At 39.5% G+C, this 22,924-nt stretch overlaps 1 protein-coding gene across 4 annotated transcripts in view; it reads right to left on the bottom strand.

Moving 5' to 3' along the window:
• Positions 1-22,924, bottom strand: part of arap1 (ArfGAP with RhoGAP domain, ankyrin repeat and PH domain 1) — a 62,796-nt gene that overhangs the window by 35,087 nt on the left and 4,785 nt on the right. For 2 of the 4 annotated variants that reach the window (XM_004075811.4, XM_020708392.2), the window contains exons 2-9: positions 18,759-19,834; positions 11,492-11,652; positions 2,918-3,000; positions 2,760-2,821; positions 1,042-1,167; positions 887-956; positions 619-739; positions 45-220 (exon numbers count right to left, since the gene is read on the bottom strand). In XM_004075811.4, coding sequence (XP_004075859.2) covers positions 45-220; positions 619-739; positions 887-956; positions 1,042-1,167; positions 2,760-2,821; positions 2,918-3,000; positions 11,492-11,652; positions 18,759-19,729 — 1,770 coding nt within the window. In that variant the 5' untranslated portion in view covers positions 19,730-19,834. Of the gene's footprint in view, positions 1-44; positions 221-618; positions 740-886; positions 957-1,041; positions 1,168-2,759; positions 2,822-2,917; positions 3,001-11,491; positions 11,653-17,026; positions 17,187-18,758; positions 19,835-21,705; positions 21,725-22,924 lie in introns of those variants that run through there. The other 2 variants (XM_020708391.2, XM_020708393.2) reach the window with 2 other exon arrangements.

Below are 22,924 nucleotides of genomic sequence, written 5' to 3'. Positions count from 1 at the left end.
GATGTAATTATCATGTTTCTTGGTTCTCCTTAAAGATTTCTTACATCAATATTTTTGTAGAGGAAGACTTTGTCTGAGGAAACAACAGTGTAAAGTTTGGAGCGTATTCCTCTGAGTTCCAGATACCCCTTGTGGTCTGACAAGAGGGGGCTTGTCAGACTGCTGCGACGGCGCCCCCTAGTGCACTCCTCCAGTGCAGTCACCCACTCATTTCTATCATCTGAAACAACATAAAGATGCTTTTAGAAAAACTGAATCTCAAGACACTAAAGAATACCCTTAAGAAAAAACATCTCATTTTCTGCTTTGCAAGAAAAATAATTTAATCAAAGGTTTTTCAAGCTTAGTTTGAGAAAACCTGTCTTATGGACAAGATTTTTATTTTTCCTAAATTAAGAAATGTTGGCTAGACCATCATTTCTCTTACCACATTGGCAGATTTTTTTTTTGGTTTTAAAAAGAAAATCTCCCAATGGGGTAGGAATTTTTGACTTATTTCTAAGGGGTCTTTTTTTTTGCAGGGCAGAACCGACATTCACTACAACCAGTCCCATGTTTCTGAAAAGGTGAGCAGACCAAAAAAATAAAAATACAAAATAAATACAAAATTCAACAGACCTTCGTTTTCAGCTTTAAAGATGAATGTTCGATTGCTCGTGACAACCTCAAACTTCAGGTCCCCCACCGCAGTCACTTTAGTGATAAACGCAGTTGAGATTATTCCCTTGGAATACACAGCCTACAGGAAGCAACAAAAAAACGTAGTCATTTTAACAAAACAATCGAGTAAAGTTTACTATAATGTACTGCCGCTGTGGGCTTAAACTTGTACTGAATACCTTGAATAAATGGCATGTTATTAATCTTTCCTAATGGTTATTGTTACCTTTTCAAGGTCAAAGTATCTTAGATAATCAGAGTCCAGCCTAACCCATCGCCTCTGGTAGTAAAGAGCCCTGAGATGAAGAGAAGAGAGAAAACCTTTCAGAATAGGATGTCGACTTCCTGCCTAATGATTAGCTTTTAGCTGAGCACCTTTACCCCTGTGGTGGATTCTTGCTCAGCCAGCCCTTCCTGATGACATTGGATTGCTGGGAGATGTCCTCCCTCGTGATAACAGAGTAGAAACTTTCTTTATGACTGCCCAAATCTCCCCCGAGAGAAGAACTTGAAGAAAAAACATGCAAATATCAACACATTAAGTCAATTTACTTTATTTATTTATTTATTTTTTCAATTATTGACAACAACCATACACAAAAAACATTTCAAATGTAACTCATATCAGTCACTATATTGACATTTATTCAAAATATAAGCTAAGATTTTCTGTAAAACTGCAGCAAAACAGTATAGTGGTCTGGTTTGTGTTCAAGTTCATCTTTGTGAGGAAGAAATGATGTGTTCTGGTTTGTTGGCTTTCAAACTTTGTTTAAAGACTTAAATGTCAGTTCTCTTTCGTGGTGTATTTTGTTACGATTTGCTGTTTTTTGTATTTGATTCTGGTACTGTGATATATTATAGAAAGTTGGGCTGGTTTCTCTTTCAGCTTTTCCTCTATGCTTACCTGTTCAATGTTTTCTCCTTGTTTTTTATTACTATGGATTATTTATGCTTTATGTTAATAATTCATAATCAAACTATTTTTTATGTGTTTTCTAGTAGATTTTCACACGTCTGTTTGGTCTGTTTTATAAAACAGATCACCTGAATATATACCAGCTCATAATACTGCCCCGACAGGCTTTATTACACCATTTCATCCACTTTTCTTCATACAGCAATAGTAGGGATGATGCCTCTATTCAGCAATTTTCCAGGAGTTACATGATCCCCATGTGTAAATATATTTAACTTAATAAATAAATGTGCATCTAAAAAAAATGTGTGTGTGGAGGACTATAATGTGCTTTTGAATCAGCAGGAAAACAGATTTGTGTCTATAGAATGCATCTGAGTGTTTATTAAAATATTTACAACTGTAAAAATGCTTTTGCACAGTTGCAAAAACATTTCCCGTCTCCTGAAATATTTTTCATGTCCTCAAAACCGCTCATGAAAACACACGAGGGTTTCCTTTACTACGAGTTCACACACAAATCTGCAGACAGAAGCTAATGGCGGGAAATTAACTCAAATTACCAAAAACATTTTGTTCAACAAAGTGAATCGTGAATTGTTTGAGAATTTAGTTAAACTGATCTCAAAATTAGAATAGAATTAGAGTAGAGAACATTAGAATAGAATAGAGAACTACATACATCTAGAACTTTCTCCCTTAAAGCTTTCCAAAATGTACTCCATTGCTCTTACTTAGACTAAGAAGAGGCTAAAATCAACAACATATAATACAATATAGTGCAGCATGCAAAACAAACCAATTTTTTGTAATCACTCCACCACAGTCACCATGATGGTGTGTTTTGCATTATGACAGTAGAAATTAAACTCAGGTTTTAGAAAACAGAATTGACTCAGAAAAAAACAAATAACGATAAATCTAGATTACCCTGTGTAATATTTTATGATGTAATTGGCTGGTGAGAGCTGGCACATGGATTGGTGGATTCATCTAGGTAGAATATTCAGGTCTGAAGTTGTAACTGGAGTTTATGTCTGTAGATCTATGTGTAACTCGTAAATTTTTCAAACTGCTGAAAATAAAAATATTATCTATTGATTTCAAAATTAAACAAACATATACCTACATTTTTAGAAGTGCTGTATGTAGTTTAAATTTTTTTTTGTTCAATACGTACTCGTCATAATCCAGCATCTCGTCGTCGCTGCAAAAGCCGCTAGACAATTGTTGGGAAGAGCTCTATTCCAACAAAGAAAGGACAAATCCCGTCAAGCTGCACAGCGAGAGAAGAGAAAATGGAAGATCGTAGGATAAAAACATGGGAAATCTTCTTGCCTTGCCTGCCATGTTCCTTTGAACACTGCGGATGAAGTCTGGCCTCTCGTACTCATCAGAAGTATTTTCATCAGAGTCCGAGCCTGGGAGAGGATGAACAGGAGAACTTCAAATGAGTCGACTTGTGGCAAGGATAAAATCATTCAAACAACATGTATGCCTTCTAGCATGAGCAGGATCTTTTACTAGTGATCCCGTCTAAAAGTATTTCCTAAAACCTGAGAATAACAATTTTAACCATCATTCACAATGTCCCCTGTTTAATTTGAAAAATGACTAACAGATGATTCAAATATTAAGGTCATTAAAATGACAGACATAAGCCTGAACCTCAGCCTAATGGTTCTAGAAAAATGAACTAAACTGTTAGCAGTTAAACAGGTTTTCAGTCAGGTTAATAAGTATTCAGGACATTTGACTCAGTAGATTTTTTTAAGACAGTACATTTTTACTCTTTGTGTTATGTAAAATAGCAGAAATATTTTCCGCAACAAGCATCCGCTGTTGTCAAACCAGTAAACGATCTGCACACTGGCAGTGGCCGGGCTTTATGGGGTTTTCTTTTTGGCACACAAACCCTCCCAAACTCAACCTGAGTGACTGGCAGTAACAAAGAGCTGCCAAATCTTTTGCCTCTTTCTACTACAATTAGTTCTTCAGGTTAAATACTTTATCAAATGCTAAAGCTTTCTAACCTTTAGCATTTTGTATTCCGATGAGTCTTAGTAATCAAAAAGAACAGATGAAAAGGGGAAGTAAAAACATGGATCTTAACTAAGTTCTGAGCAAAATTACAAAATGAAATACGGGAAAACTGTGTGGAATTTTATGAGTAAATGGATTTGAAATGATGAATCTCTTAAGACTCCATAATGCTGGAACATTAAAAATATGATGCTGGAAGCATAACTGGATCTGAGAACCCCCCACCACCACACTCGAAAAGGAATTCATGAAGAAAAAAATGTATATTTTTATCTAAAACTTCTGTACTCCAAATGCTATTACCCAACATATATCAACTTTCAAAACAAGCTGATAGTTGAGAAAGATAAAGACTTTGTGCCATTGGGGGTTGACCGGGGTGTTGTAGGTTTGTCGATTGTCCGGGCATGTGGAGAATCATAAAGAGGAACTGTCACATCTTAATGTGATCATAGGTGTGTCTTGCAGTTCTCTTGAGACTCTTATGGCCACCTTAAGAGACATCTGTCACAACTGCCCTTTTGGGTGGATACAGGCTGTATGCGGGTGACAATCAGTGCATATTTTGTGTGGCCGTCCAGGCATCTAATGGGCACTTACGAATCAGGTCAGGGCTCCAGACTGCGACCAATTGGTCGCATTTTGCGACCAAAATTTAAGAGTGTGCGACTGAATTTTACATCCAGTCGCACATGTGCGACCAGTAAATTTGCCTGACCCACCCTCCGTATTTTTTATACATTAAACGTGGAAGGGGCACATCAATGAGCAATGAAATAATCAATGAGACGCGAGCGCACACGCACGGAGGCAGACACACACACTCGCGCACATACTCATGAAACGCGAGCACACACTCGCGTGATGTCCGTCTGTGAGTCGGCCACTGCGTGTGAAAAGAAAGGGAAAGCCACTGTAAGTGGCTAAAATGCGTGGAGGGGGCGGGGCCTCGAGATAATCGAGCGCGCGTAAACATCTGTGGGAAGGAAACGGTGACAAATATCATCACAACCTGATATGTGCGTCTGAGCTATGAGAGCGAGCGAACTATTGATTCATTCTTCCGACTTGCGGCTAGTGTACCAGTGACAGAACAACAGCAGGGGTCTCAAACTCGCGGCCCGCGGGCTGTATTTGCGGTCTCAAGATGATATTTTGCGGCCCCCATCTTAATATGAAAGTTTAATGTTAATGCAGGCCTCCAGTTTTAATGAATGACACTTTTTCATCGTCGTGCACGGAGATGACCAACCAATCACAGTGGGGTTAATGACTCTTGGGGGTTCCTTACTTTCCTTTTTAGAACGTATCTATTCACTCGTAATTTTCTAAATACATGCAGTCCGTGCTGAACTTTTCTCTGGGTCACACAAACCCGGAGGAAGGTTTAGGTTTTGGTTACGGCGGCAAATCAAACGGGTTACGGCAGCACTCCGCTCCCGTCCCGCGGGAGTCGGGTCAGCTGAGGAGAATAAATGTCCCACACCTACATGTGTGACAGCTGACGGGGCTTGAACTTTAAACACGCTCGAGCAAACGGCACCTCGCCTGGATCGTTGGGGAGACCAGGCCCGGGGGGGGGGGGGGGGGGGGGAGAGAGACTGTGAGATGAAGGCGAATCTGCAGCAAGACTGAAGGACAACAGTTGGAGTTGTCCTTAACATTCAATTTAGTTTTAATATTCTTCTCCCCCTTAGTGTGATCTGTGTTATTTTATATTTTATGATTATTTTAATGTTTTGTAATGTATGTAGCATTTTTTTAATGAATTGGTATTTAAAATTATTTTAATTAATCACTCAACTACAAAAACCATCAGGACACATGTCCCATAATGCATTGTTTTGTAGTCTGCAGGGCAGCTTTCAGTCAGTTCAGTTTCCAGCTGTGTCCGGGTAGGTTTGCCCCTTTGCTCCCACCCCTTTCTTGCGATATTTTTGTGATGATTGACAGTTGATGTTGGAGCAAAAACAAAAATATATGTCACACACCAGGTGATCTGCGCAGCGTTGAGTTCACCTGGGTGATCTCAAACACGGTTATTGTGCATCTTGGCTGCACATATTTGGTGTCACCAAGATAAATTTCCATCTGTTTTCTTTACTATTTGTACTGTTATGACAGCGATGGTGCTGTCAGTTTACATGTTGTTGCATCTTCAAAAGTGCAGAATAAAATGTGACACTGAATTTGAAACAGCACATTTTAATTTCTGCATCTATTATTAAAGTATTTATTAGTAATACAGTGGAAATTAATAGATTCGGTTGGCATGTTGATTTACGGCATGCGCCCCTAAATTTTCTGGTTGTGCCCCTAGAATTTTCAGTTAGGGGCCACAGTGCTCCTAGTGAAAAAAGTTAGTCTGGAGCCCTGCAGGTGCACATCCAATGCGTAAAGCATCGTACAACAGCATCACCCATTCATCATAAGTATGTGTAACTACCATTAGCCTTAGAAATACTTCCCAATACAGTTACCACTTACCAGGAAGCCGCGGGAGCCACAAGGAAACTGCAACACCTGCACTCTCTTTAAGATGCAGACCCTCTACGGGCCTGGACAACCCCTAAACTCGCTGCACCCATATGGGTCGATCCCCTGTATAGGTGCGTGTGACTAAGACTAAGAGACTCCCTGTACTAGCTCCCTACTGACCACACGAATGCCGCACACACCAGGTGTGCAAGTCATACACAAGTGCCCGTAGGATGCCCACACAAACTACGGTCTGTCTAATTTCCTCATTTCTAACAGTCAGGCTGCATGCAAAGACCCCGCAAGGAGCACGCACCTATCACAGCGCTCTTTGAATAGTTTGCAGGATTTATGGGACGTTGGAAAGAAATTTAAAATTTGAAATCTCACATCTCACCAACTTCACCCTTACTCATCCTTGTTGTATACGTTTTCACCACAACCTGTCATCCACAGCATGCCCATATAAAAAAATGTGCATGGACATTTACGCTCTACGCGATCAAGAGGTCTACGTCTTTGATGTTTTTCCCATCTGCAGGTCCTATACTAGTTGGATTTCTTTACCCATAGGCACCCCATATCTACCCTATATCTACCCAAATCTGTGGGTAAAAAATGGGGGAAATCCTTTAGCTAAAGAAGATTAAAAGGAGAAAAAAAAGCATAAAGTGGGCCAAAAGTTGAACTGAATTTAAGTTCAGACTTCCATCATTCAATCAAATCCTTCTGCCCTTATCCGAGACCAGGTTGCGGGGGCAGCAGTCTAAGAAGAGATGCCCAGACTTCCCTCGCTCAAGCCACTTCCTGTAGCTCCTCTGGGGGACCCCGAGGCGTTCCCAGGCCAGCCGACAGACATAGTCTCTCCAACCTGTCCTGGGTCTTCCCCGGGGCCTCCGCCCAGTGGGATGTTCAGACTGCTCTTTTTGAAATATTTCAGAAGTTGTGTTAAAACACTTTTAGACAATTTGATGGTGGAATTAATGAACAGTAAATGACTTTTGAGCCAATTCTTACCAGAATTAACAGAAATCGCAAAATATTTCAATTTCAAACAATCCTACAGTCAGGACCATAAATATTTGGACAGACACATTTTTTTGTAATTTGGTTTCTGTACATTACCACAGTGAATTTTAAATAAAACAACTCATAAGCCACTGAATTGCAGACTTTTAGCTTTTATTCCATGGGTTGAACAAAAAAAATTGCATAAAAATAAACTAAAGTATTTTAAAAACACAATCCCTTCATTTCATGGGCTCGTAAGTAATTGGACAAATGAAATAACTGAAAACAAAATGGTCTTCATAGACATATTTCTTCTAATTTTGGGAACGATGCCCTTCAGCTGGTACGTGAATTGGAAAAGAAAGCTATGAAACTACAAGGACCCCCTGAGGTTCAACATGAGATGCAGACAAAGCAACGTGATCCCCAAGAGCCTACAGATGGGCAAAGGGGTTAAAGGACACCGAGCTGAGAACATCATCCACAGAGCCAGAACCCAATTTTTAAAAGGACAGGATCAGACAGACGTATTTCATCATCAACAACCTGAAAGGTTAAATGAAGAATCTAAAGGTGAAATGAAGAATCTAAAGGACAATTTGGCCGCAACTGTTACTGAAGAAGTTTTTCAGAAAATTGTCGGTTTCACCCAGACGGCACAACTGGCATAACACAATAAAAGCAAGCAACGGCAAATCAAGAAATTTCAGATTCTCACAAATCAACAACAGATCCTTAAGGACAGGCTCAACAGGGAGAGTAGAGGACACCGCACCAAAGCACTGATTGACAGAGAGAGGTGGACTAAGAATATTTCTGACCGCGAGCTGATTCAAACGGAGAAAGAGGTACTATCCGAGGGGCTGAATTTCTCATTTACACCCAATCATATCCCCGTGGTAAACCTCATCACAGCTACAGAAACAGCCATAAAGAGGAACAAATTGACTGGATCTCAAGCTGAAGAATTAAAGCTCAGAATTTCGGCTGCGCTGTCCAGTGCCAAACCAGCACCTTCCAATCTTTCCTCAGATGAAAGAAAGGCCTTGACAGCTCTGGAGAAGGACCACAGTATCAACATTTTACAAGCGGATAAGGGGAGATGTACTGTGATCCTGAATGCGGTGGACTATTAAGCCAAAGTTAACCACCTACTCAGTGACACCACCACATATGAAGCACTGAGAAGAGACCCAACCAGCGGCTACAAGAAAAAGGTTATTGACTGCCTACAAATACTGGAGAGAGATCAAGTCATCGACAAACCACTATATTACAGACTGTACCTGGGTAATGCCATTCCCTGCATATATGGCCTCCCAAAAATCTACAAGGAAGGAATACCACTGAGACCCATTGTCAGCAGCATTGACTCCATCACTTACAACATGGCTAAACACCTGGCTACTATTTTGGCCCCTCTGGTTGGCAATACAGAGCATCACGTCAGGAATTCACAAGATTTTGCAAACAAAGTCAAACATCTTCAGCTGGATTCTGATGAAACAATGGTGTCTTATGATGTAACTTCCCTCTCCACCTGCATTCCCACCACCGAGGCAGTGATTTCAGTGAGGAAGAGATTACCCCAGGACTCCAAGTTACAAGATAGAACAAATATGACAAGACCACATCTGCGAACTGCTGGAAGTGTGCCTCAACTCCACATATTTCCAATTTAAGGGAAACTTCTACAGACAGAGGCACGGCTGTGCTATGGGCTCTCCGATCTCATCCATTGTGGCCAACTTGTACATTGAAGAAGTTGAGAAAAGAGCCCTGGACTCGTTCCCAGGTGATTCTCCAAGCCACTGGTTCAGATTTGCGGACGACACTTGGGTCAAGATCAAAATCCAGGAACAGGAAAGAAGAAAGAAGAGCAACATATCCGTCAAGCCCTCCAAGCCTGTGGATATCCCAACTGGGCATTCACCAACATACAAGAAAACAAGACAAGAAGGAACAAGAGCCGAAAGGGAACAGTATTTCAATTCCTTATATCTCAGGCTTGTCTGAAAAACTAAAAAGGTTTTTCAGGCAACATAACATCCCAGTTCATCTCAAACCAGTTAATACTCTCAGACAAAAACTAGTTCATCCAAAGGACAAAATTCCTAGCTACAAACAGAGTAATGTTGTGTACTCTATCCACTGCAAAGAGAACTGCAATGAACAGTATATAGGAGGAACCAAACAACCTCTACACAAGCGGCTTTACCAACATCGCAGAGCCAACCCAAGTGGACCTGAGTCTGCAGTGCACCTCCACCTGAAGGCCACAAACCACTCGTTCGAGGACAGTGAAGTCCGAATTCCAGCCAGAGAGAAAGGATGGTTTGAGCGAGGAGTGAAAGAAGCCATCTTTGTCAAGAAGGATAAACCTTCTCTTAATAAGAATGGTGGTCTTAGGTTTATTCTTCCATCCATCTACGGCAATGTTCTGAAACCCAAACCAAACCAAACCAATTCCACCTGAGTCATTAACAGCTGAAAGAGGTGACCAGTTTGGGGAGGGAGTCACTGGCTCCCCAACCTCCAGCTGAAGACAAAGGACTCCGAACAACCCGAAACCATGTAGGCTAACTGACTCCTCCCCCATGAGCGCATATATAACAGCTCTTTTACCAGCTAATTCAGAATTGACAAAGCCTCTTGGATAAGAGGTGAGACCTCTTCTAACTTTAAAAACTAAGTCCAGATGACAGCCCTTAAACCTACTACAAAAATGGTCATTACTAATATTTGGTTGATAACCCTTTGTTGGCAATGACAGCCTGAAGTCTTCAATTCATGGACATCACCAGATGCTGGGTTTTCTCCTTCTGAATGCTCTGCCAGGCCATTACTGCAGCGGCTTTCAGTTGCTGTTTGTTTGTGGGCCTTTCTGTCTGAAGTTTAGTCTTCAACAAGTGAAATGCATGCTCAATTGGGTTAAGATCAGGTGACTGACTTGGCCATTCAAGAATATTCCACTTCTTTGTTGTTCCTTTGGCTGTATGTTTTGGGTCATTGTCCATCTGTATTATGAAACGCCGCCCAATCAGTTTGGCTGTATTCACCTGGATCTGTGCAGACGGTATGTCTATGAACATCTCAGAATTCATTGGGCTGCTTCTGTCCTGTGTCACGTCATCAACAAAAAACAAGTGTCCCTGTGCCACTAGCAGCAATGCACGCCCAGACCATCACACTGCCTCCACAGTGTTTTACTGATGATGTAGTGTGCTTTGGATCATGAGCTCCTCCACGCCTTCTCCATACTTTTCTCTTGCCATCATTCTGGTAGAGGTTGCTTTTGTTTTCATCTGTCCAAAGAATGTTTTTCCAGAATTGTACTGGCTTTTTTAGATGCTTTTTAGCAAAGTCCAATCTAGCCTTCCTATTCTTGAGGCTTATAAGTGGCTTGCATCTTGCAGTGTACCCTCTGTATCTACTTTCATGCAATCTTCTTTTTATGGTAGACTTGGATATTGATACGCCTACCTCCTGGCGAGTGTTATTCACTTGGTTGGCTGTTGTGAACGGGTTCCCCTTCACCATGGAAATTATTCTGTGATCATCCACCACTGTTGTCTTCCGAGGACGTCCAGTACTGTTTGCATTGCTGAGTTCACCAGTGCTTCCTTTCTTTCTCAGTATGTCCCAAACTGTTGATTTTGCCACTCCTAATACCGTAACAATTTCTCGCATGTTTTTCTTCTGTTTTCTCAGCTTAATGATGGCTCCTGTCACCTGCATGGAGAGCTCCTTTGACCGCATGTTGTCTGTTCACAGCAAAATCTTTAAAATGCAAGCACGAGTCCTCTAATCAACTCCAGGCCTTTTATCTGCTTCACTCATAATGGCATACCAATGGAATTGCCCACACCTGCCCAGGCAATAGCATGGAAGTCAATTGTCCAATTACTTACGAGCCCAAGAAATGAAGCGATTGTGTTTAAAAATAATTTAGTTTTTCACATTTTTATACAATCTTTTTGTTCAACCCATGGAATAAAAGCTGAAAGTCTGCACTTCAATGGCATCTAAGTCGATTTATTTAAAATTCACTGTGGTAATGTACAGAAACTAAATTCTAAGAATGTGTCTCTGTCCAAATATTTATGGTCCTGACTGTATAAGCGAAAAGGAAATCTTCAGCATTTATTTCAGCGCAAACAGTCAAAAAGAACATTTCTTTTTGCAAATCTACCCCATGCGTAAGCAAAACGGAAAAATCTGTTTTACATGTCAGTATTGACAGCATCTGCTTTTTTATTTTTAAAACAGCGACTCATTTATGTCAGGCATACTTCTGTAATTTGTTTTCCATGCAAAACAAATATAAGTAGCAGAAACATTTTGATCCCTTTGCTGATTTAACATTTTATAATAACTCACTGGGAAGTTGGGGAATCCTCCTGGCTGGGACAGCTGGCTGGGGGTCAGCCTGAGGGGGCAGCGTGTTGTTCTCCTGTATTTGGGGTGTCTTGCTTCGAAGTGGGATTTGTGGAGGTTGGTCTCTGGGTATTTCATCAGTTCCTGTTTTTATGGGTGGTGAGCTGGTGGAAAAAAAATGAGAAGGGCATGATGACAAAAACTTCAAACTTTTTAAATAAAACGTGAGTCCTAGTTATGCACCAGCAAAAACAATGCGCATCTTGGTAGAGGTTCATACCAATCCACAGATTACTTGAGCCTAGTTTTTTTATCCTCTCAGCCATCACCTGTATAGTGTGCATCATCGTAGAAACAATAGTGGTAGCTGTTTGTTTTTTTTTTCTTAAATGGTCACTTCCTGCTGGTTTCAGAGTGACATGTACACTGTACCACAGTGGCACAACATTCAGTTAACCACATATTAATCTGCATAATTTACTTTAGTCGTTTTTTGTGTCATACTGGCCACCACTTGCGTTGTATCAAACCAAGCAATGCATTTACTTCAACTCTATTTCTTAGTAAAAAGTAAAACTAGCGCTCTTCAGTTCAAACGGTTTCCAAATGTGCCATAACCCTAAGAGATACATTTCTCATAGAACCAGAACAAAAAGACAACTGTCTGCAAATGTCATTTTACTAGCAGACATGTAGTGCAAAACACAAACCACACACACACAGTCTCTGACCTGAAATGGCATATCGTTTGCTCCAAAAATTTAAGAAAAAATTGTAACTCAAAAGCTGCAGTTTTCTCATGTTTGCATTGAGTACTTATGAACAGTGTTAGGAGTAGTACAAAAGTAATGCATAACAGTAACATATTACTATGTGCCGTAGTTTTACAAGAAAAATACTTTGCTACTTTAATGTTATACTCATTACATGTCCAGAAACTTGTGTTTAACAACAGTTTAACTTTGGCTTGAAGTAGGCCTGCCCCCATTTCCCTTTGTTTACACTCTCCCCCGGGGGGCCCTCACACTCACAACCTAACACTATTGCTGCAACAAAAATGCTGAAGCTATCCAGCTGTTTTGAGCCTGATGCCAGCTCAGATGAGGAAAATGAAGATGTGCATGGATCTAGTCGTCTACAAGTGGATGCACCACAACGGAGCAGAGCAGCCAGTTTGTGGCTTGCCATCGTGGATTCTATGGCACACCTACAAGCTTTTTCCTACAGTATTTTTTGTGTTTCTGCCCCTGATTCGCAACGATTTGAATAAAAACTCCAAAATGCCAATTTAAGCTTCATTTTTTAATACAGTATATGTTCTTTATCATCAAAATATCCCCCAAGCACATGCTAAAATGTACAAAAATGTGTAAAAATGATTCTCTCCCCCCCCCCCCCGAGATATTTTTTCATTTTTCAAAATGACTTAAAATGAAGTCATTTTAAGATGCTTTTCTTGTGAAGCTTTTGTTTGTTTTATGGCCAAAACTAACTATTGTGGAGGGTTTCTTCTCCAATTGTGCTGTCATTGTTTTCATTTTATCAAAGATAGATTAGGAGTCATTATTTCTGTATATCACCCTTCAACAATCCATCCATATATCTTCTGAACCTGCAGAATCCCAACCCAGCTTTTGTTGGTCGAAGGCAGAGAACACCCTAAATAGGTCACCAGTCCATTGCAAGGCCACATGCACATTGGGGCAATTTAGAGATACCTTTAAAGATACCAATCAACCTTATGAAGAATGTTTTTAGATTGTGCGAGGAAACCACCATGCCCAGAGAAAGCCAATGCATGTACTGAAGAACATGCAAACCCCTCACAGGAAGGTCCCAGCAGGGATTTGAACCAGGACCTTCTTGATGTTAGGTGAGAGCCCCAACAACTACACCACCATGTAGCAATCCCATTTCATACAAACCAGAAATATTTTGTGGTACATTTGTTACATAATTAATCTTCTACTTTTGCAACAAAAAAAAGTAACTTAAATATTCTAAGACTCATGCAATGAATTACAGTTTTGCAAAGAGTACTGAGTTGGGGTCAGGGATTACATTTGAACAATAATAATAAATAATCTGTGTTTTTACCTTTTGAAAGTATCTTGTACAACACTCGTTATGACTATATAAAACAATGAGCTGCAGGCACAGCTGTATCTCAGGAACCAAAACGGTGGTTTGACCCCCAAAACAAACCCCTTTGGTTCAACTAGACATGTTTTATGATCTTTGTCAACGAACTGTGATATAACTAGAAAACCTGAAAACATCTGTGAGGAAAATGCACCATACGGTCTTTTCCAAGCATAATTACTATTATGCTTAAAAGCATGATACGGTTTATGCTCACTAGCATAAACAGCTGTGCCTACATTTGCAAACCATCCTTAAAATAGAGTAATACAGTGACAATTAACAGTTTAACCTTGAGATAACAATTTTATGAGCTCCTAATCTGAGTGGAATCAAAATAGTTTGTCCCACTGACATCTTCCTATGACTCATGACTTTTTTACTTCAACACTAAGCAATTGTTACCTATCAGGGTGATCTCAAACAGTTTATTAAACTAATCAACAATCAAGCATAAAACAAAGCTCTTCTATCTCCACATCCCCCATCTGAGACATTTGGGTTTGAACGCTTGGTCTACGCTGATGCTTAACATGTCAAGCCAGAAGATGATTTAAAGATTGGTAGTGCATGAAGCAAAAGTTATCACCCACCTGCATATTTGAACTTAGTTTAAATAGTTGATTTGTGATTTTTTTTTACAACTTTAAAACTCAAACTCCTGAGTTTTATTGAAGTCTTGAGTCAAGAATACATCTTAAGCTTTTATGGTTACATGTTTACACTCTGCAAACCAAATGTTTCTGTAATGTAACATTAAAGATTCTGTCTTCAATCATTTGATGGTGTTGGTGTTGAGGCATCCCATCAGCCAGTCACAAGTCACAAAAGCACAGGCATGTCTCACATGCTTTGGCTGCAAGAACTATACTCTGCAAGGACTAAAATATAAAACTGAAAATTAAATGTTTCAACCTATTTTTTCCTCACGTACTTCAACTCCCAAACATTAAAAAAAAGCTTTTTATAAAAGGGGCAAAAAAAGAAATTCCATATTGTATCAGACTAAGGTGACCTTGAAACCCTTCAGTTTTATCAAAAATCAACAGTGTGCAATATAACTGAGTGTGCTTTATGTATGCCTTCTGGTTGTGTTTATTGACCTGAAACTAATTTTCTGTGTTATACTCTGCTCAAAAACCTGTCCAAATGTTTTAGTTAGATTTTAGTAAACTACGACACTTGATGTATTGTTAGAGCATTCTGGGTAATGTAGTCAAGAGCCTGCCGGAGTGTTACGTAGAGTGTTTAAACATAATAAAATGATAAAGTGAGAGCCACACTTAGTATTTTATGTTAAGAGTTATCCTGAATAAAGTTTGACTTTACTATTATGTCGATCTCTATCCAAAGGCTGGTTATTGCAGATAAGAGAGGCAAAACATGAAGAACACAGTTCAATAGAAAACCTCTCTCCGTAGAAACTGACTTTCTTTGCCAGAGCAGAGATCAATTCGTTATCCTGCAAACCTGGCACATGTCGTTTTAAGCTTTAAAGGGCACATCATCAGAATACTGCACACTTTTGACTGTGAGAGCATCTTTTTTAGACATATCATTGTTTGTCTAGTATATGAATTTTACAAATCCAACTTTCCTACTGCTGAACACAACCGTCTTAAAGTCCCACTCATCTTTGGTGTCATTTTCTAGGACATAATTCTGCAGAGCGGCAGTAGTTTCTTTGAAATTCGCCCCTGAGTTGTGGGACTGTTGGTGAAGAGTAAGCTCACCCCTTCCCCATCAATTATCTGTTTTTGAGCTCTCATTCTAGCTTACAGCCCCCAACAACCCTAAGCTAACATTAGCAGTGCAACAAAAATGGCGAGCAACACTGGAGCTATCTACCCATGCAGTTTTGAGCCAGATGCCAGCTCAGACGAGGAAAGAGAAAACGTAAATGGATGCATCCGTCTACAACATCGCAATGGAGCGGAACAGCGGAATGCAACTAGACGTATTAACTTGAACGCCACACTTACAAGCTTTTTTTCGTCTGCTCCCGTTTCACGATTGGAAAAATGAAATACTCAGAAATACAGATTTAAGAATAATTTTCTTTATGCATGTCCTCTATCATGAGAAAAATGCCACAAAAACAGGTTAAAAACACAATTTTCATCGGCTTGGGTCTTAAAAAACAAATATATATTTAACTTTCTGATGTTAAAACATTGTTTGGTATCAGTTATGAATATACTGAATTCAACACTTTTTTATACAACACTCAGCAGTCTATTTTCAAGTTTTGGGTAAATTCAGTGGTGACCAAATTATCCTGTTCTTCAAGTCCAGTATTGTGAAAGTTCCTCTTTATAGCCACTACAGTTGCAAAAAGTCTCACCTCAATAATTGTTCAAGGACATGGTGCGACTATTGTTAAAGTAGTCAAATGTAACATTAAAGTGAAAATACTTTTCCAAAACTGCTCAGGTTTAAGTTTGAAAAAAGATCATCTAGGAAACTTGATCTTTTAAAGAAACATTAAACTCAGAGAACAGTGTTTGTACTGCATACAAAGCTGACATTCAACTACCAACCGTTGTCACTTGTCAAAGATTTAAATTAACAGTATGTCTGTACTGGACTAACAGATGTGCCAAGTGGTTATCATGAAAATACTAGCCCCTCACATTAGATGCAGTATGCCTGAGCAGACAGAGAAATTGAAAAATGCTTTTCTCGCATTTTTTATGCAACCACCTTTAAACAAAACACATAATCCCTAACCCCAAAGAGCCTCCTGTTAAAAAAACGACAGATGAACCACAATGACGGGAAACTGCTCTGTTGACACAGTTCCCCCTTTTTCTCAGAGGAAGAGTGCTGTGAGAGGTTTGCAGGCTCTCTATATTTAACTTGATCTTTTCTGACCAATCCTGAATATGGGCTGCATAAACAATAAGTGCTTCTTTTACCCCACTTTTGTGTGTGATCTTAAAAAAAGGAAGATCTCAAGAAAAGATCTACTATTTGAACAGGGCAACAACAAACCAGAAGAATTTCTAGCTAGCAAGAGTGACTATGTGCTAACTCAAAACTCCTGTGGTGAATGTGGATAAAGCAGAATATCAAACCAAAGTCAATCAACTACTTTATGCATTGTTATTGAATTTAATCTTTTTTTAAGGAATGAAAAGCAAAGATTGACTTTTTCCATTATTTTCAGATCCGTTTGCAATTCACTAATACCAATGTCACGTATATAAAAAGTAAAGATCTAGCACAAAAGAAAACACCCCTCTTTAATCACACAAACTGGTTACAACATTCAATGCTCTACTCACATAAAAAACAAAAATCTGCTACAGAAAAAAGACAGGGCAGGGCCATGGGAAAGAAAGAGCAGAGTCAATGGCACAACTGAGAAGAGATGGTGTTGATTAACGGCATTACCTGTACCGGCATGTTCAAAAGAAGACCTTAATCACCAAGAGCTGTAAAATCCCACACTAGGACACACACATGGGAAGCAGGAGAAAATGACCAGAGGTTGGGAGGAGGCAACGACACATGCAAACAAGGAAGCAAGAAAGTAACAAAAGTGCATGAAATTGTTCCGACAACATGCGTGAGGGTAGTTCCTGGTCACAACCTACTTCTTTGCTCCATTACAAACTCCGCCTCCCCCCTGTGTCAGCTATAAGCAGTTATAATAGGACAGGTTTCAAATGCTTTGTGTGAATTTTCACTTTTATTTTACTGCTTTTCTCCCTCTCCCTTTAAAAAACAGACTGATGACTTGCTTGTTACTCATAACAACTCCACCACCTGATAAAGGCTTCAAGTTTCACCAACCAGATAAAAAAAAACTTGTAGTCTTCTGTGCAACCAATTATGTCACCGCCCTAAACAAAACCAAATACTTGTGAATGTGAAACCCCAAGGAAACACATGAAACAAACAGTGTTCACAAATGACTTCACACAAATTTTTTTTTAAAAATCCCCTATAACTAACGATCTTTCACTTTGGAGAAACTCTTACATGAAGGGAGGATACTGTGACATTTTAGGAGAGGTGGACCCCACTTCAGTGGTAAGACAGCAACCACAAAACAGGAACACACTTTTAACAAGTACTCCAAGCTGATTTGTCAAAAATAAAGGCCTAAACTCCAGCTACAGTTGTCCAATCAGCAAGGTTCAGTCCTTTAGTTTTAATAAAGTTTTTAATTTTACTTTCAGGCGGTGTTTGAAAAAAGTCCAAAAACACATCTCAATGAGTGAACCTTTTTTTCAGAGTGAAACAACAGATGTAGTTCTCAGTTTAACCAATAGATGGCAGTGTAGACCACAAAAACTCCTGGATCACATCTAACAACGCAGTGAACTCATATCCATTTGTTTTGTTTGTTCATCGGTTCTGTCAGTTTTTGTTTGACAAAACTGTTTTATCATTTTCCATTTTGAGATACAATTTAAAGATCTACTCTGATTATCTTTTGCTTTATTCTAAAAATGTTCCAAGGGGCATTTCATTATACTAGCCAAAATTTAAAAACCTGTGCCGTTTTGAAGGACAGTTTCTGCAGAGCTCCAGTAGTTCATAAGAAATTTGCATCTGAATTTTGGGCAGGACTGTTGGCAAAGAGCAACTCCACCACCCTTCCCATCACACATAAATGAGACCTCCGTTTACATACGTTTCCGCTTAAAGTGCCTCACACCCCCAACCTAACATTACAGCTGCAACAAAAATGACAAGTGAAATTGGAGATATCCATCCGTACAGTTGAGCAACCTTATTTCTTCTGCTCCTGCTTCACAATGATTTGAATAAAGAAATACTAAGAAATGCAACTTTAAACTTAATTTTCTTTAAATTTATATGTCCTCCATCATCAGAAAAATACCACAAGAACATGTTAAGAACCACAAAAACACAATTAGTATCTGAGTGGGTCTTCACCTATGAAAAAATTCTATTCACAGACACCAAAGACAAACTTTTAAGTTTCCCTGAAAATGTCTAACAACCCTGCTTATCACAAACTTTATCCCTTTATTTAAACACTATACATAGCAGTATTATGGTTAACATCATTGAAGACAGTCAATGGTATATTGAATTGTCAAATGATTACATTGCATCAACAAATCTATGATGTTCCGGAAAACAAACTCACCTTTGCGTTCCAGGGGACTCTGCAAGTAACCGCTGTGGTAGCGGGGGTGGGCTTTTAGGTCCAACTCCTGCTTTTGGAGGAAGAGGTGGAGCATTTTTGTTACTGATGGTGGTGGGTGAAATGGGTGAAGCTTTGTCATCTCCATCATTCCTCAAACAAGCAGGAGGTTGAATGTCTAAAGTCCGAGGCCTGGCTCGAGGAACCTGGATAGGGGGGTTTTCAGGCAAAACTTCGGAAGAATTAACAGAGAAAAGTGGGGCTGAACATCTGCGCTGTGCTACAGGGGATTTGTCCAGTCCTGGAGAGACAGGAACTGGAGTCGGCAGGGAGGGGGACAAAGGAGACGTGAAGCGCTGGGGAGGGGAGTTGAGAGTAATTCGTGGAGGTACTGGGGGTAAATTGACGTTGGGACAAGAGTCAACTGGGCAACTTGCAGGAAACTTAGTCCTTTCTTTCGGTTGAGGCTTGACCTGCTCTTTGTCGAGTTCTCCATTGCCTTCTTCTTGTTCTCCTTCTCCAGGTGCAGCATTTTTTCGGGCATGACCTGTTTGTTCTCTGTGTTCCTTACTGCTCTCTTGCGTTTTGTACAATTGTCTTTCCTTAGGAAGGGGTTTGTCTCGTATCTTAGGAACAGGTCTCTTTGTTTCTCCATCTCCTTCATCACTTTCTGGTTTTAATTCTCTTGGAACAGGCTGTGGTCTCCATGTGGGATTCATATTGACCATTTGTTGCTCTCTGTCGGGTGAAACCGATGGAGGTTCCTGCGTACTCTGGGTTTTGTTTAAGCTAGCTAGAATTCGTTTCTGATGGCCTGGTCGGGTAATACCCATGTGCTCCAGTTGATTTGGTGTAAGTTGCTGACATTCTTGCATTGTCTGTAAACCGGCACTCAGAAACGCGTCAGTGTACCTTTCCAACCGAATCACACCCAACCAGTCCAAAACCGTAGCACTGGATTCTGATTGGCACATGGTTGTTTCAAACGCCTTTCCAGCAAAGTGCAGGGTCACTATGCCATGAATCCACGTCCAAAGCAAAATGCCAACTTTGGTACCTCAGCTCACCCCAGATGCAACCTGTGGACAAGTAAACATCAATTTGTCAGCTGTAAGTAACATTGTATATTTTCCATTCAGTAACTGTTACAAAAAAGATCTTTAAAATTAAATTATCTTTTTCCATCTGATCAGAAACAAGATGACAAAAACTCAATCACCTCATTCAATACACTGCTGCATTGGAAAAACGCATTTGGTTGATAGTTAAGACTGCAGTTGAAAAATAAAAAAAAAAGGTCACTTTAGCCTCAATTAGTGAAATGGGGTTTTTTGACATTCATGTAAAAAGGAAGTTGGGCTCATGCTTGACTGAAAATTTCATTTTGACTTGTAGTCACTTTAGAGCATAACACAGACAGTACTTTATTCTTTCTTTATATACTTTACACAAAGCAAGACCTTTAAGTAAATTTTTGTCTGACAATCTGTGAGTCTGGAAATATTGCAATACTGACCTGTAAGCACTTATTAATAAATACTTATTTTAAAAGGCAAACATTCTTTTCATTGGAAAGGCCCATAAGATCCGTCACACCAATGTCCAGACTTTCTAGTAACTAATGTCAAATAAACAGGTTAATCTGTATTCAGCAGTTTCTGTGATGGGGGAGCTCTAACAAGTTTCAGATGCAGGCTGGTGTCAGCTCTTTAATTCTTCCAAAGTCGTGAATCAAGAAGATGCTGAAATGCATTTTATTTCTTCACCACGAATTTGTATTTTAGTTTCTATTTAAAGAGAACGCTGTGAATTTCTCCTCACAACCTATAGTCTTCTGGATCTTTTGGTTTTTGACCCGTATAAATGATGAAATACTCCTTTAAATATTTGATGTATGCTTTGGTTTTCAGATTAAATGTAACTTGGCTGGAAGTGAGGGCAGTCAGAACTGAATGATCGCAGTAACCCACTTTACCCAATTAAAGACATTAACCAGTATGAAGATTGAAATTAACACATTTCATTTCCTGTTGAGCGTTTCCCCTAACGAGTTGGAGACCACAAGGTACGTTGTCAATCTTGTTCTTTTCTCTGATCTATAGCAGTTCCTATTTCTAAATAGAGGAACTAGAAATACGTTGCACACAATAAAGTGTTCAGTTTTCAACCAACATTAAAATGATTCGCACAAATGCAGATTTTGCAAGCCACATTTGGGTGGATGCCTGCACAATTATCTTTCGGTGAAGCATAGGATTTTCTCAACGCCCCTACAGAGGGTGAAGAGAAGCAAGACGCATCAGCCATAGCAACAACTCTTCTTGCCAAGAACTTAATCCTCTGAAGCCAATCAAGCCTCTGATCAACTCATATGCAAAGAGGTAGGAAAACTTTATCTGAAGAGTAAACCATAACGTATTCACAGTCTGTTGATGCAGCCCGACTTCCTTTTCACCAACTTAATTTATTTTCAGCTCCTCTCCACTTCCTACCACTTCTGTTCACCTCCTCCTCCCTCCAGCGTTCTCTGTACTCCCTCCCACCCAGAGCTGCAAAGAACAGGGTCTCTGTGCTACCTTTTACAATGGGGCATTCTGTTGCCTAGGCAAGAGGACGGCACTGACAAAAAGGAAGGAAAAGTGTGGCTGAGCCATAGCTCGAGTCTAAAAACGTGCTTAGCCAATGATGTCACGTTTCGTAAGTTGATGACTGGACGTCCTGAAAAACATCTCCAACGTCTGTTCTAGAACACAAACAAACCTTTTCCCGTTTCTCTCTGTTAATATTCTTATTACTGTAGTACTAACTACAGCATAAATGCAACACTCAAGATTATCAAGAGTAAATCTAGAAAACACAAGCTAAATTTAAAGAAAATCTCAGAAATCACCAACTGCCAGATAATTCACCAACTCAGAACACAGGCAGAGGTGGTGTTACGTGGACGAACCTGCTGCCTGATGCTCCTGGTTCCTCTTCCTTATTTGCTGGCAGTTTTTTGATATAAATCCATCAAATCCCTCATAAAATATAAGGGAAATATTCAAGTGAAACTTGACTTGAGCAAAGGGTTTCTCTAAATATGAGGCTACAATTTCTTAAATAAGACGATCGAGTCTCATAAAAGCTTGTGCATGTGACTTCTCTTTTTGTAATTACCTCATTTCTACACACTCGTACATAGAGCAAGTACTGAACAGGATTTGACTACCAGAAGCTAGTTCTTTCTTTGGCTTGTGTCTATTGGTATAAGAAGTGGTACAGCTTATAAAAGTTTCTTTTACTTTTTCAGATGTGCAAAGGAAATATTAACACTAGCATTTCAACCTAAAACTGTTAAAATGATACTGAGAAACTCATCCAAATGATGTTTGTTTGTTTTTTTACCTGTTTATCACAAAGATGCAGGGAACAGAAACATCTGTGGATCATTTACCATCTCCAGCAGAAAAAATGCAAAGAACTTGAGAAATCGGTTTCCAAAAACATCCCTTTCATACAATAGGATTACCTTCCTACATTTCCATGCTTTTCTGTTCATAACATTTAGCTTAATTTTAGGAACAAATCTCCAGTCCATTTCAATTATATGCTAAACCACATATCATGCAAACAATGAACAAAGAGATTCAACGCTGATACAAAAAGACAAACTTTGCCCAATCAGTAAAGATTTTTATGCTAGTTTATTTGTTGTTGTTAAGTTTCTTCTTGCTAATAAATCTTTGTTTAAAAAAGAGAATGAACATTGCTAAGCAGCACAGGTGAGAATGTTGGTTGTACCTGTGAAAAATTAGCCACAACTGCGTTCTGTTTACCTTTTGTTAATTGTTAGGTGAAAAGAATACTGAAGTTTGAACAAACAAAACAGTTTAGTTATCAAACCATTTTTTATACCATGGTCTGGGTGAATACTCAATTGCGATTGGCTGCAGGGTGTCCATTAAAAAAGGATCAAGGACAGTGATTATGGACAGCTAAAAGGGGAATTTCGGTCACATTGTCTGAATGTTTTACGTTACTGAGCTAAACCCCAGATGTAACCAGAAGCAACAGAAACATGGAATATATGTGGACATATGTTATTCCACAATTTATCATAACAGCAAGACGGTAGAAAAGATCCTTCAAATGGCTCTATGCTGGACAAGCCAGTAGCTTCATCAAAT

This window comes from Oryzias latipes, chromosome 13 (assembly GCF_002234675.1).
Source record: "Oryzias latipes chromosome 13, ASM223467v1".
Classification (NCBI taxonomy): domain Eukaryota; kingdom Metazoa; phylum Chordata; class Actinopteri; order Beloniformes; family Adrianichthyidae; genus Oryzias; species Oryzias latipes.
Note: the sequence above shows the minus strand (reverse complement) of the source record. Positions and strands in the feature narration are given on the sequence as shown.